General features: G+C 39.4%; 1 protein-coding gene across 2 annotated transcripts in view; it reads left to right on the top strand.

The window, feature by feature from the left end:
* Positions 1 to 15,506, top strand: part of cacna2d4a (calcium channel, voltage-dependent, alpha 2/delta subunit 4a) — a 78,958-nt gene that overhangs the window by 54,123 nt on the left and 9,329 nt on the right. For both annotated transcript variants that reach the window (XM_018693605.2, XM_018693606.2), the window contains exon 28: positions 14,306 to 14,367. In XM_018693605.2, coding sequence (XP_018549121.1) covers positions 14,306 to 14,367 — 62 coding nt within the window. The remainder of the gene's footprint in view (positions 1 to 14,305; positions 14,368 to 15,506) is intronic.

The raw sequence follows: 15,506 nt of genomic DNA, 5'->3' as shown, positions 1-15,506 counted from the left end.
AGCAGAGATCAAATGACTTTTTGTAATGTGAAAGGCAGAGATGTCCTAAGCAAGTCTTAAGGATTGATACTGAGGCCAAGCCCGACATTCATGAATGGATCTGTATCAGCTAAAATAAACTGATAATGTTATTTATGCCTCAGATCAAGCTCTAATGATCTGTCCAGCTCCAAATGGCAAACAGACTAATATAGTGACTAGCAAGTGAACACAGCGGAGTATTTGGCTGTTGAAGAGCAAAATATTCCTCCTCGTTGTTGGTGGAGACCAAAACAGAGTGAAAAGGAGACGTGAATATTAGACTTACATCTATCAGATGGCCAGAAACATAACTCCAAATAAATGCTAATGCTGCTCTCTGCTGAGTGTGTAAATAAGCTATATAATGCATTTGTGCATTAAAATACTAACACGTGCCATCAACGAAGGTAATTGTGACAATTCATCATAGTATAGATTACAGACCATGTCATCCAGCCCTTCTTTTTACTGGTCAGCAGCGCCTACCTGTATACTTCCCTGAGTCTGCACACATCACTGTCTGTCGCCAGCTCCAGGTTTTTGCACAGGTCAGTTAAACACTAGACTGGTCAGCTGCCCAGCACACACATACAAATACAATCTGAACATGAGTCCTCTAGTTTCCTGTTCAAACGTGGGTGCTGTGCTGGCTGCATTGGTCTTGAATGTACTTCCTGGCAAACAGAAATCTATTTTAGCTGCCAGTAGCTGATGCCAATGCTGGCTATATAGGACACACTCTTCAGCGGTAGTTAGAAAAGATGATTGCCTAGAATGACTGGAATAGCAGTGAAAGGACAATATGCCATTTCATATAAAAGTTTCATTTTGTTCTCTATTACTGTTGGAAATGTTGATGTAGAAAACATATCTACTTTTATAGCAGCAACTGTAATGGCTGTGTGTGTTTGTGTCTGTGTGAAGGTGTGTGTGTGTGTGTGTGTTATCCCAAAGGGGTAATTAGTCCTCTAATTAGTCCTGCCTCTCCCGTTCAGAGTGCAGGGATCAGTGACCAGGGTTAGCCACGGTGATGCACCCTTTCAGAGAATTTAGTGCCAGGCTCAAGGACACTTTGCCACTGTGGACACTTGGTATCAAATATAGAAAAAGGTTCATAAGGGTTTGCGCTGCTGAAAATATCCAAAGTGTGTATTTACTGGCAGAAAGCACCTGTAGTTATCACCACCACTCACAAATCCAGAGCCAGTAATGCAGGTGTTTCAGATATAGTTGACAGTTCACTAGCAATTATCGAACACTTGGTATAAAATTTTTTTGATGGGGGACACACTCTCATTCTTGGGCACCATCCTTAAGCACTCTACTCGTGATCAGTGAGAGAACTGCTTTGCGTCCAAATGAGCCATCGCTTTCCCATGGAGAGAGCAGGGACGGCAAACCTTGTGGCAGCACTTGGATTTCACATCCCGACACTGCACTCAAAACCTGTTTCAACTTTGCCTTTGTCATGCAGTGACCTTTTAGTTTATAGCAGATGAACGACTCAACGACTGACAGCTGTCTGTGATGTAACCTGAAAGCAATCCATGATGGATGAAAAGTACAAAAAAGGTTTCTTGCACCCAAGCCCCTGTTGATCATCAGGCTCTTACTTCTTTTCCATAGATGGATTACACTGAGTTACATGAGTATTTTTTTTTCTTTCCTGGTTTTCCTCCACTTTGTCTTTGCAAAATCAAGTATGTACAGCACAAGATGTTAAAATGTTGTGCTCACTGGGTTAGAACTGAGTTTATAAAAGTTAGTTTAATTCTATAAACAACAGCGTATAGACTGTGACTGGTCGAATCTCCTCAGGCAGCTCCTTTGAGACTTTGTCCACCGATTGAGCAGGAAGAGGTTTTTAACACCAGATAAGAAACGGGAGGTGAGCTTGATTTATTTGGCCCTCCAAGGGATGTGTCCACTTTTTCGGGCTGTTTATGTGTCTGGCAAAGAGGCCTTCTGGCGTGGGGATCCATTGTAAGTGCCAGCACCTCCTGCCAAGGCGACTTTTATGGCCGGTTCTGTTCCATCAATGATGCAGAAAATACGTGTTATGAAAAATGATGCTGGCAGTGGTTTGGAGCAAGAAAGTGTATTTTTTAACTTTCTGTCTGGCTATTATAGTCTCATTCAGCATTACTTTATCAGATATATTCATCCCCTAGCCACGGGAATATTGGTTTATTTATTATCCAGGAGGCATGATTAAATCTGTGCACCCCTTGCTGTTCATTGCCTCTAATATTGATGATATATGAAGTTAAACCTATCCTGTTGCATTCGTTATAAGTTGCTGTGTGAACTACATGGATGTGTATAGTCTCTCCCCTTTCTGCATCATCTCTCTCTCTTCTGTCCCTTCCCTTCCCTCATCTCTATCTCTCTCCTTCACTCTACCTCTTTACTCTCACCCCCTCCCTCACTCTGTAATTTACTGTGCTATTGGGTGAGTGTCAGTGAAGATGAATTGGCTCTAGTCTTTGTATTAACACCAGGTCTGGCCAGGCACATTTAGCGCTACAACCACTAGTTCCTGCATAGAGCAAGTGACTTCAAGCCACTATCCATCTTTTTACACACACACACATATACACACACAGGGGCAGAGAGATTGTATATGTCCGTGGTTCCATCCCAGCAGTCATTTATGTCTCTGCTCCCATTCATCAGCGTTTTCTATCATCCATGAATCAGCCTTATATTGACCAGACAGTTTTATGGCCCTTTGGTCAGTATGGTCAATGAAGATTGCTCCATTAGAAATCAATCATGTTTTAATTCATGCCTTGAAACACATTTTTCCAGACAGGGTTTTATTGAAAAGCCTTTTGCATTCCCTCTGCTTTTTCCTTTGTATTCTTTGGTAATATTTTTCCAGTATTCTTGTTTTTTCCTCTTTTGTTTTGTGAAGCACAGTGTCATATTAAATGCATTAAAAGTGGCAATAAAATTGGGCCAGATTAGAAGAATATTTCCTGGCCTATCACAGTAAGACATTTCACTAACACAGGTAATGTAGCATGCACGGTATCTCCCAAGTGATTTCAGTGGGTTGATTTAAAGATCTAATGAAAGTCTCAAATCAAAAACACATTTTTTCTTCCTTTTGTATTAAAATAAACTGCCATAATTCATGGGTTTACACTTCAGATTGATAACTGCCAAATTTCCCACCACAAAATCCAGTTTCAAAAGGTACAAAATATCACCCAAAATCAAAATTGGCACATAACAGGGTCTAAACAACGCAACAATTTGTCCATGATATCTTATAAGCTCTCATGTTAGGAACAGTGGTTGTTTTTTCAGGCTCTGGAGCACTTTGTCCGGACTAACAGAAGGCATTAGTCAACAGTTTTCACTGGCATGAAGTAAGTCCAACTCTTCACGATGAGTAAACTGAATTTGATTTGTAAAATCTGTGTTGTGCCCATTTACAATGGCTGCTTTAGACAAAGAGAATATTTGAATTTCCACAACAGCAATATATTGTCATCACCAGAAACCTCAAAGGCACATGTTATTGTATTTATGTGCAATACTTACAAAATATAATCAATAATTTACCTGCATTATAATAATATTAATCACAATGTGAGCATAAAAACTGATATAATTGCATGTACAGCAATAAATAGACTTAAAGCATTTGTTTCTCAAAGGTACACCATTTTATCATCATTGGTGACCCCCAAAACATTGGTTGTCAGTTGCCTTACATCCTTGTTTTTGGAAAATGTGCCTGAAAGTGAGCTTAGTATCCAAGCCTCTTTAAATACAACAGCTGTCAACATGTGGGGACGAACAGAAACAGGCCCATCTGGGGTCCTGACCTATAATAGTTTAAGAAACTCAATATGTGTAGCCAGCCATATCCGTTGTATTTCCCTGTAACACGCTATCTGTCACTGCAGGATAAATTAAGTGGTACAGTCGACGGATTATGAAGTATTTTAGGTGCACACACTCTCTCTCACACACACACTCACACAAAGTTTATCCCCTTGGAGAGTCTCATTAATTTGGCCGAGTTGATTTGTTCTGAAAGGCTCTGAATTCATCACAGCCAGACAGATGGTAGAGAGGGATTTCCTAGAGGAGAAGGCAAGGGAGAGAGAGAGTGGTGTGGGACAGACACAAGACGAGACAAGAGCACAGGAGAGAAAACAAGAGGAAAGTGGACGGAAGAGAGGAGGTGAAAGAAAGGGAGAGCAATAGAACAACAGACCTGCATAGAATAAAATCAAAAAAAGGGGGGGGGGGGGGCGAGCAACAAGAGAGCAAAAGAAGAATGGATAAAAAAGAGAGAGGGATAATTGAGAGATAAAGAGGGGAGAGGTGAGGGAACACCATCTGTCTTCTTAGAGAGAGACCAAAACAGAGGCGTAGAGAGAGGAGAGGAAAGCCAAGGGAGGAAATATATAAGTGGTGGTGAGGATAAGCGATTTCAGGTTTAGATTTATTCTCAGTTTCTTTTTTCCAGTGTTATTAAAGGAACAGGTCAGCATGGAAATGCTCATTTGCTCTCTTTCTGAGAGTCCACAGAATGAGAGGATAAAAATCTATCTTGTGCCTGAGCATTAAATACAGAGCTGGAGTCTGGATAAGGTTGGTTTAGCTTTGCATAATGACTGGAGGCAGTGGAAAACAGCTATCTAGCTAGTTTCCCTTAACTCTACAGCATGTTTTAGCATCTTTTAGCTTTTTGTTTTGATTTTCCTGCCACTGTACTGTTTGTTTTTTGTTTTTTTTTGGATCAGTCTCATCTTTTTGGCAACTTGCATTATATGAACTGAGATGCATATATGAACTTAAATTCATTATATATATTTCCCATATATTGGAGTATTCCTTTACATTTATGATACTTAAGTTAATGCCACAATAAAACTGGATTAGTGCGGTAATGAAAGAGGAGTGATCACACACAAAAAGACACACATACGCAGCACCATGTTGATCTCCTTTCACATTATAAAAGATTGAGTGAGTAATTGAATTTCACACTAAATTAGTGCATCAGAATGGCGCCACTTTAATGCCTTTTTGATGTGTGATGGAATTGCCCTGTTATGAGCACAAACTACCATGTAAACATTCAGAACAGAGGAAGGAGAATAGCAGTTTGCCTTTATTCTTTCTTTCTCTTTCACACGCATACACACACACACACACACACACACACACACACACACACAGAGAGAGAGAGAGAGAGAGAGAGGAACATGTTTCTCCCTGTCTCTCCACCATGAATGATTTAGTGAGCGTGCCTCCAACAGGCCCGCTCAACAAGGCTGTGAAACTAGGTTAACTTAAGGTAGGCTCTACTGACTTAGAAGGTCCATACACACATCTACCCAATGTCAACAGCATTTATTTCCATTTTAAAGAAACAGGACACCCATTTAACACTCTATCACTTCTGTTGCATCACCTTTAAGTTAGCTAAATGGGGCAACAGAATCCTCTGTCCATCTTTTAGCTTTGTCAGTGTGTTTCACAATTTAAAAAAACAACATTAATCCAGCTGCAAAAACTTCAGTCCTCATTTCCCTTCCTTATATGTATGATTTAGTATTTGGTTGTTGTTCTATAATGACTATGGTAAAATTCACAACCTTATTCAGATTATGCATGCCTGTGTGAATGCTTGTCCTGTGTGTTTAATTCAAAGCTAGATAGTCCATGCCGACACGTGCCTCCACTTCCATTCTTTTAATTGAAAAATATCATGTGGCTCTAACCCGTGTGTGTGACTCTGTTTGCATCCTTGACGTTCAAAAAGTTGCGCAGGAGAAAGTGAGAGACACTTCTAGAGAGAGCAAGAGGAAGAGAGAGAGAGAGGGAGAGAGAGAGAGAGAGAGAGATTACGGTGAGAGAGAAGAGGAGGATGAGGGAGGGAGGTTGAGTCATCATCCTTTTCGTCCAATCCCAGCTCTCTGCCTGTTGCTTTGGTAACGTGATGTCAGTGCAGCCTCTGGCGAGTCCTCTGAGGTTAGCTACAGCACAGAGGTGTGTGTGCCTGTGTTCTTGTGGCTCTCTATTGAACATGTCACAAAAACCAACTGTAACTTGACTTTTGAAAGTTTGGGGTCAGAGGTCAGGTTTAATTGTTTATCAGTTGTAATAGTTGTGTGAGTATGTGTTTCTTTGTGTGTGTCCATATACATGAGGCTAAGTTTAAATGGTTCTGTGAGTGCACATTTTCATGTTTTTGTACACACTCAGACGTCAAGGATTTCTATTCAAACTGATCATTAAAATCAACTGTTACTGAACTTTTTTTTCTCTCTCTGAGGTGTCGACCAGAATTTCCATACCTCCTTTTACTGGTTGAAGCAGTGTTTGTTGCCTGGCAACATCAGTTTATTGAACACTCAAAAAGTCATAGGACCTGCTGAGGCTTTGGTGAACATAGCCCTGTTGCTTTTGGGAAACACAAACAATAATTTTGGTATTTTAGTTGAAAGGTTACTCATTTCTGTGTGTGTGGAGAGAGTTTCAGTTTTGTAAGGGTATTGAAAAAGTATGTGGGCTGCAAGATATTAGTCAGATAAAGGATGCCCTTATCCAGAGTGACTTACAACTGTGGGAAAATATTCAGTTCCTACGTTGCCAACAATACAAGAAGAGGTATACTGAGGTCAGTCCTTCAGCATGAGAATAAAAACTTTGATTTATTCATTGCATAGATAGATTTCGTTAAATATATATAGATACAGTATAGAGTTTATTGAATTAATACTCAGGTACCTCAGGTAGCAGCACAGTTAACATTTCTGCATGTGTAGGCTTGGTCGTGTTCTTCAGTTTGGCCAGAATGCAAGATAATTACTAATATCTTACTAATTACTAATTACTAATAATTAGTCAAAATTTCAAAATAAAAGTGTGAAGAGTGAGAAGCATGTTTTGCACTGTGGTGTATCAAAATAGAACTGAATAAAAAAAAAGTCCTGTTCACATGATGTAGCTCAGCATTATTGGATTTCACTTCACTGAGATCAATGTTTTGCAAATTGGCATTCATTTTCTAATCTGCCACAATACACCTGTGCATAGTTAATTAAAGAGTTTAAAGAGAGAAAGCTTACTGATCACACTTGGGAGAAAGACTGGTAAACACAATCTTTTATTTGACAAATACTATAAATACTATTGAGCCACCTTTTAGCCAGTTTCAAAGAATATAACAGGAACATTGCTTAGACATAAAAATTTGCTCTTAACATTTTGTGTTCCTGCAATATTAATTCATCAACAGCATATCACAGAAATAAAATAATTAACTTTTATCCATTAAATCAAGACAGAAATCCATTTTTGTCCCTTTTTGTCATGGTCGCTTCTTTCTCTCAGTAGCAGTAATTTGTGCAAACAGACTAAACCTAAACTCTACATATCCAGTATTAATGGAGTACAGCAAAGATATTTTGAATAAGACCAAGTGAAGCAAGATGCAGATTACAGTGTGATGCATATTGATGACAGATGTCGAGTCCTTTGGAAACATTAACGGTAAGATTAAGATTAGATCGGAAGAGAGATTTAGTTCTCACAGGGTCAAACAGTCACATATTAAGAGGATAGAAAGAATGAAATATTCAAGAGAGTTGTGGTAGAAATTAGAAGAAAAAGAAATGAAAAAAAGAAACGTTCTGAACTGCCTCACACCGTTCTTCTAAATATGAAATGTTTGACATTTTTTGATAAAAACTGTAATTATGTGTTTGTGAGGGAGCCAGAGAGAAAGAGCACCAGTGATATTTCTAAGTGAGAAAGCTATAATCTCTCTGCATGTCTGTGCTGGTATGATTGTGCCTTTGTTAACATTAATGTGTATGTTTGTAGGTGTACAAATGTGCATGTGTTTGTGTGTGTGCAGAGAGCAGAAAAGAGAGACATGATAAGACTTGGACGACTCTGATTAACAGTAATCTTACTATCCACAGTCAGGTCAAATAAAACATCACACACTTTTAAGACTTCAAACAAGGCACAAAGGCACCAAACAAAAGCTTTTATGAATCAACTGCTTTTGCTAATTTCAAACTCACATGAGAGGGATTCTGTCACTTGAAACACACTGGTAAAAAGCAGCTAAAGGATGCAGACATTAACAGTTAAACATAAAAAAACCTCAATAGATTCAGTGGTCCACAATGCAATGCAAAAATATTGTGTTTCAAGGACAAACATTAATAAGTGGTAAACTGTAAAACCTCACTATACAATACTGTATGTCTCTTATATAATAACTGAAATGCAACAAGAGGTCTTTGATGAGGACATTGACATTTTCTGGGTAGTCATTAACTGAAGCAGGAGATAAGCCAGGTTGAGATAGGTGTGGTCAAAGGTGAAGCAGACTTAAAACCTTCAACCAAAGAGGCTAGTCACTTAGTGAATAGTTTTATTGTTAACAAACGTAACACTCAAGCTCTAATAAACCAAGCTTTAATGAACCAGAATTATCTTAAAAGTAGGTGTGAATTTTACATTCAGAGCTGGTGCTATCATATAAAAACACATACACCATCTAAAACTCCTTGTTTTCCTCTCCCCACCTCACACCTCCACTTCTCTTGTTGTCTCTGCACTCAGACACACACACGCAAATAAACACACACACATGTGAAAGAATGAGAAACACACACATACTCTCTTGCACGCTCACACACAACTGTTTGATCTCGCTTGTTCTATTATTAATAGCCACGGCTGGTAGAAATGAAAAGGGTTTTCAACTCATAACATTATTAAAAATCAATTCATCCTCTTTCATCCCCTCTGCCTTTTGTCTTATCCCTTTCCAGTCCTCCCTCTTGTCCCTCTTCATCCCTCCATCATTCTCATACCACCTGGGCCACCTGACTCCATTACATCAATTAATCTGTTCCTTTCATTACAACGTCTGTGCTCTGTCGATGACCTTTCTGTGCATGTGTTTGTGTGTGTTGGTGTGTGTGCGTGTGTGTCCTTCTTGCAGCCCATGCTCAGTCCTTTTTGGTGCATGCATTTGTTTGTGTTTATTGCTCCTTTGGTCTTGGACTCTCTTCCCCTTTCTCTCACTCTGCTTGCTCTCCTTCCCCCTTTATTCTACCTGCTTCACGGTATTTGTGTGTGTGTGTGTGTGTGTGTGTGTGTGTGTGTGTGTGTGTATGAAAGAAACAGAAAAGAATGAAATGACCTCCTCACTAGTGGCCTTATTTTTAGTGCCCAAAGACCATTGTGCCAGTTTAATTTATTGACTCTGCTCGTACGTGTGTGTGTGTGTGTGTGTGTGTGTGTGTGTGTGTTTGTGCATGTGTGTGTGTTTCCTGTATATTTAGTCTCAACTCCAGGGTCTTGCTAAGGGAACCATCAGCACTAGCTCAGCGGTCATTTAACACAAGCTGACCTCCTGTGCCACCCCAGCACAACACACACACACACACACACACACACACACACACACACACAAACACACTAAACAATGTCAAAAATGTATGAACACACACAGGCACCATATTATAGAAGTGCACAGTCACCACACACTGTTTCAACCAAGTAAAAAAATAACCTAAAAGTCACATGACCTTCTCTAAGATAGATAGATAAATATTTCCCCCACTCTAGTTCTTTTCCTCTATCCTTCTCTCTTTCTCTCTCTCTCTCTCTCTCTCTTCACAGTCTGTCAGACACTTGACACTTGCACTGCTCCATTTAGCAAAAGGCCAGCAAGCCGGTCACCTTTCTCTATCTCTTTCTGTCTCTGTTCAATTATAGTAAGCTTCAGTGACATGACTCTGCAGCCCCATCTTCTAAAAGTAATGTTTATATACTACTAAATGGTTTTGCCTGGTACATTTTTCTCAGTCCACAAAGTACATTCCTGTAACCCTCAAAAACGTGCCTGGGGTGGATGGTGTGTGCACAGTGCACTGGACTTAAACCAGGGAGATTGGGCTCTGTGTCCTTCATTCTGCTTTAGGATTAGGCTACAGAAACACATGTCACCATTGACTTTTCCAACATTTTTGAAACTTTGCAGTTATGTTCATGGATAATAAACATCTCCTTACTATGTTGATAAAAATACAAATTAGGACTGTATAAACATAGTGTGTTTACAGCATATGTTTTTTGGCGCCTTATGCAGTGAACCTGAAGTACATCCACTTTACTGGACTATTACCAAAGTGGTATAGGTTCTGCTTAGCCAGACATGTACACTGTTTGTGCTTATGTATCATTATGTCTTTGTCTCCCCTTCACTCTGTCTGTATCTATTAGTGTTTGTCTGTGGTTCCTTTTGTCTTCCTGCCTGTCCATCTTTTTGTTTCTGTCATGCACTACAATACATACGCAGTGTAAATATGCATATTCTGGTGGGCAAAATCATATGAGATAAGAATGAAGTGAGACTCAGACTCTGTCTGTTTACCCTTTTCTTTCTCACACATTCTTATTTCCCATCCTTCACAGTTCACATCCCTCTGTCTCTCATCTCTCCATCTCGTTAATGTAATAACCAATTAACTCTGGCTCTTGGTTGCTTAAATTTTTTATTTATTTCTTCATTAATTCATTTCCTTTTGAAAGCACACTCCACTGTGATTGGCAGCTCACACTAATTGCAACTCAGACTGTGAGTGTACAAGATATGCTCTCTCACACACACACACAAGCGCACACACACATTCAAGCTCATGAGCACACACATTTTCACCTGCATGCACACATGGTCATGCATCTCCTTGTGTATGGTAGTGTATGCAAACTGAACTCACATAAAGAGTTAAACGCTTGCTGTCCACACACATTGTGGAAAAAAAAACAACTATTACAGCACACGCATGCACACACACACACACACACGCACACACACGCACACACAAAGGGATCAGTGTTATAGTTTTAATTAGATTCGGCCTATCAGCCTCCAACTCAGAGGGAGAGAAGGCAGATTACTGCTGCCCTCCATAATAGCCCTCCAACACTTTATCTGAGATTATGGTGAAGGGGGGCGACTTCAAGGTCACCAGCACTATTGAGGAGGGGGTGTGTGAGTATGTGCGAGAATGTTGAAATACCCAAATGAAAGATTCACAAATCACATGTCGAACACCACCAGGAAAGTCACATATACTTTGGGACAAATGTAAGGACACTGATTCAGCATCCTCATCCCTGATATTTCTCCAAGGGTAACAAAACGGTAGATCACAAATGTGCCACTGAAATTTCCACAGAAAAGCCCTCATTGTTAAAAACCAACACGGCTCTGTCATTGACTGCACACAGATTTGAACACCTTTGAAACTTTGGTGAGGACTTTTTTAACATCTTTCCTGGAGCCACATGAGCTGTGTGAACAGATAAGCAACTGCTCAATCAGCTTAACAAACATCTCTGTGTACATGACTGATTACAGGCTGATTACAGCCATGATTCAGCATCACAACTGATTTTCAAGAGATTGGACGGAATCCATGACACACACACACAAGCCAAACGTGCATACACACACTCAGAATGAAACACACCCTCAGACAGATCACGTCAGAGCCTTTTCCCTATAATATCTGAAATGATCCCCACAAGGATGTACAGCTCACAGTTTATCTTACCCTCAGTAATCCATAATTCATCACCTAATAGAATTTTACAAGCATAATTAAGTGAGTTATGTTCAGCCTATAGCTCTGACTACAGATGCAACCACAACTCCAGGCAGCCATTGGATTATTTTCATTTCTGCTACTGCATAACAGTAATGTAACTTGAGCAAAAAAAAAAAACAAAAAAAACAACTGTTTTGCAGGGTTTACTGTGACAAATTACAAAACTAATGGCTGTCTTGAATGGTAGTAGATTCAACTTAAGATACAGTAGCAATGTTTTTGCAGGGCTCTGGCTACTACTGTGTTCACAGACTGTTTCTCTATAATAGTGCAAGGAAATGAAATAATGAGGAATTGACATTCTGCAATTACACATACATTACACACATTGGCTTTTTATGGTTTATTGCTAGGTTTTAATGAATTATATTTGACTAGTTGTTGGCCAATGATTAAATAAATACACTTAGATATATAGGGTTTAGTACTACATACCATCTGTGTTGTAGTGAGTGATATTTGCAGGATATATAACTGAACAAGTTTAAGTGTAAAAAAATTATTGATTTTCAATACTTAAACACAGATTTAAATACAGTTTGGTTGGTTGGTAGTCAAATAGCTGATGTTTTTGGTCTGGTCATATAACAGTAAATGTATCCAGGCCTAAATTTCCACACCCAACAAACGGGTAGCCAGCCCCTCTCTGCTCTCTCTTTTTCTCTCCCACTTCTCATCCCTTACTCTTCCTCTTCCCCCCCTTGCAACCAGACCTAGAGTAAGAACCTACCCATAAACTAATCTCTCTCATAATAAAGCCTTTTTGCCACCTGACTCCATTACAGTAATTATTCTCCTCTGTGTTTATTACAGTACATGATGGTGTGGATGTGTGCGGTTGGGTATAAGTGCATGCTGTCATTCTGTATACGGTGTAGTGCACCTATAATGTTTGTGCACGGATCTGTGAAAGGAGGTGTGTGCAGGCATGTGTGTTTATATGTGTTTTGTGTATTGTGAGGCTTTCCCTGAGTGGCTGTACAAAGTACACTGGGAGAAAAACGCTGAGTATTTGATGCTAATATGAAGTGTCATATCTTCCTTCGCAGTGTGTGTGTGTGTGTGTGTGTGTGTGTGTGTGTATGTGTGTGTGTGTGTGTGTGTGTGTGTGTGTGTGTGTGTGTGTGTTTGTTGACTGTGTGGGAGTATACAGTATGTGTGCACTGAGAACTTATGCAATTACAGTTTCTTTTTGCATTACCACGCTGACTGAAATGCTGACGGACGTACAGCCCTAAGCTGACACAGGCAATTGCTCTACCGCTGCACATGTGTGTGTGAGTGTGAAACATGTACAAACACACACTAATTCTAGGCTTAATGTTTTGTGACTCAGAGTGTTACGTTGTAGAGGTTGGACACATATATGCGTGTGCACGTCCACACACCAACACACATACTCACTATCTAAGAATAGTCAGTTCACACAGCGGTGCTGGGGCTCAGAAGGCCAGTTACTGTAAAAGGATTTTCATAAGTTGAGTTCTGAAGGCAGAGCTGATCTGTACAGAAGGTCCTCTTCTACTCTTCCAGCCTGAGAACTGAGAGAGAGATAGTCTCTCACCCTGGGACATTAATCGGCTCATTAATGTACTTTCTCCTAAACTGCTGGAATTAAACTTTTCCTCTCCATTTATAGTCCACTATGGCTTCTACAACCATTACTTCAGAAGGAATCACAAGCACTTAAACTACAAATATTATCACAGTAGTCTTGTCTTTGACTGGAGTGGCTAATACTACTACTACAGTATATTATAGTTTGTGCTACTACCATTATCACTACTATTACAGTATAAAAACTGACTGTATAAGACAGACTTAATCAGTTATGATGCTTAGCTCTAAGCAATATGTACATGAAGTTTATTAATAAATCAATTGTTACTGAGATCAAATGTCATAGATCATGCTACTGAAAATGAGCTAGATAAAGTGAGTAAATGGATCTTGATTTGGGATTTTTTTTTTTCACAGTATTTAACTAACATAGAACACATGTCATATGTGCTTTTTTTCTATGTCTTGTTATAGACCTGTATGTATTAATACATGTATTGCTGCTTTGTTGTTAGAGGTCTAGCGAGAACCTTGCAATCCCAAGAATGGAGGATGGGTACAAAGGTAGAAAGTGCAACAAAAAATGATAATAATATTGGAAAGATCATGCTGTGTAGCCACAGGTGGTGTACTTTGTTTTCTTCCTGCTTCCATGTTGTTTCCATGACACTTTCAGCATGTGCTGGTAATGTTAGCAGTGGACATTTACTAGAGAGGGGCACTTAGGGTTTCAAAGCCCCAGTCAGTGGTGTTACCCTTCTTCTATCCATTTATACACAAATACATCTGTCACATCCCCTACTATTGTACTATTGTACTTCATCCTCTATTTCTTTTTCCTGTCCTCCCTTCCCCTCTTCATATTCCTCCTCTTCATTCCACTTACCTTTCTCCTCCCCCTGGTTATCCTTACTTCTACTTTATCCATTTAACTCTATTCATTTTTTATGCTCAGGTTTATTTTACTGCACTCAACTGACCTCTCTCTCTCTCTCTCTCTCTCTTTCTTTCTTTCTCTCTCTCTCTCTCTCTCATTCTCCCTCTCTCTACAGCCACTGGTGTCCAGATAACTCTTGAGGTGATGGAGTCCAGATTCTGGGGCATTGTGGCACAGGTAAATATTTACAAGCTTTCATCATAAATTTTACAGAGAGAGCTATCCATCCTGTGGACCTGTCACTGAATGAATCCCTTAGAGTTTATATGTCAGGAGTTTAATAACAAAATGAGAATTTTGACACAGGATGAATAAAGAACAACCCTTGAATGCATCAGTTAGATGATGTTTAGCTAAGTTGTCAGCTATTTACATCTTTTTATTTCCAAAACAGTGGCATTTAGCAGTTTAGCACCACCTGTAATTTAATATATGAGTCATGAATGTCAGGTACCACTGCACACTACAATTGCATTATTTGCTCTTCTGTATTTCCAAGTTAGATTTATGTGTGTTGTTTTGCTTTTATTTTTTAAGGTCCTCGTTAAACCAGGTTCATTGTAGTACTGTATTTATAGTCACTGCAGTTTTAACATCTTTGCCTCCATATCCATCCATGTGATTAAAGGATTATATTAATTCTCAATCTTTTTACTTATAAGCTTACAGTATATGTTTGATTTCAACATGCAATCATTGACCAACTACCCTGATTCAGTAAAAACCTATGAGTGAATACGAATTTGTGAAATATCTTGTACAAGAGACATGGCTATTGATGAATAGACTGTCTGCTTCAATCCTCTATTCAGGATTATCCCTTTAAACCACCAGCCCACTCTGACACAATATATTACTGTATGACAAGGATGATTATAGGTTCTTTTTCCGCTCCATTAGTTGGTAATTACTGCATTCAAACTTTGTTTAATTCAAAGCTTAATGCAGTGTTTTCCATATCACTGCTCTCACCATTAACGAACCTCAAATCCCTGCCTAAAACATTATTTTGAAAAATTGAATGTCATCATTAGAATTGTTTTCAGTGGATATTTTGTGCGCTGCTTGGAGGGTTTCATCATTGCTGGCTTTGATGGAGCATCCTTTGTGTTCCTCCACATCTTCAAGGAAACGTTTTATTCAGAGGAAGACTTGCTTAATTTGGCGTAACACCTTTGCTGCAGCAGGTGTGCGGTAGCTTCGCCATCCTCCTGCTCTGCTCCCATGGCTGTAAATGACAGCAGTTAAAAGAGCATTAAGGCTGCTGGCTAGCCATTAAGTGATGGATAGCTACCACCGCTAGGCTCAGTGGCTCC

The sequence above is a fragment of the Lates calcarifer genome, linkage group LG18 (genome assembly GCF_001640805.2).
Source record: "Lates calcarifer isolate ASB-BC8 linkage group LG18, TLL_Latcal_v3, whole genome shotgun sequence".
Taxonomy (NCBI): Eukaryota; Metazoa; Chordata; class Actinopteri; family Centropomidae; genus Lates; species Lates calcarifer.
Note: the sequence above shows the minus strand (reverse complement) of the source record. Positions and strands in the feature narration are given on the sequence as shown.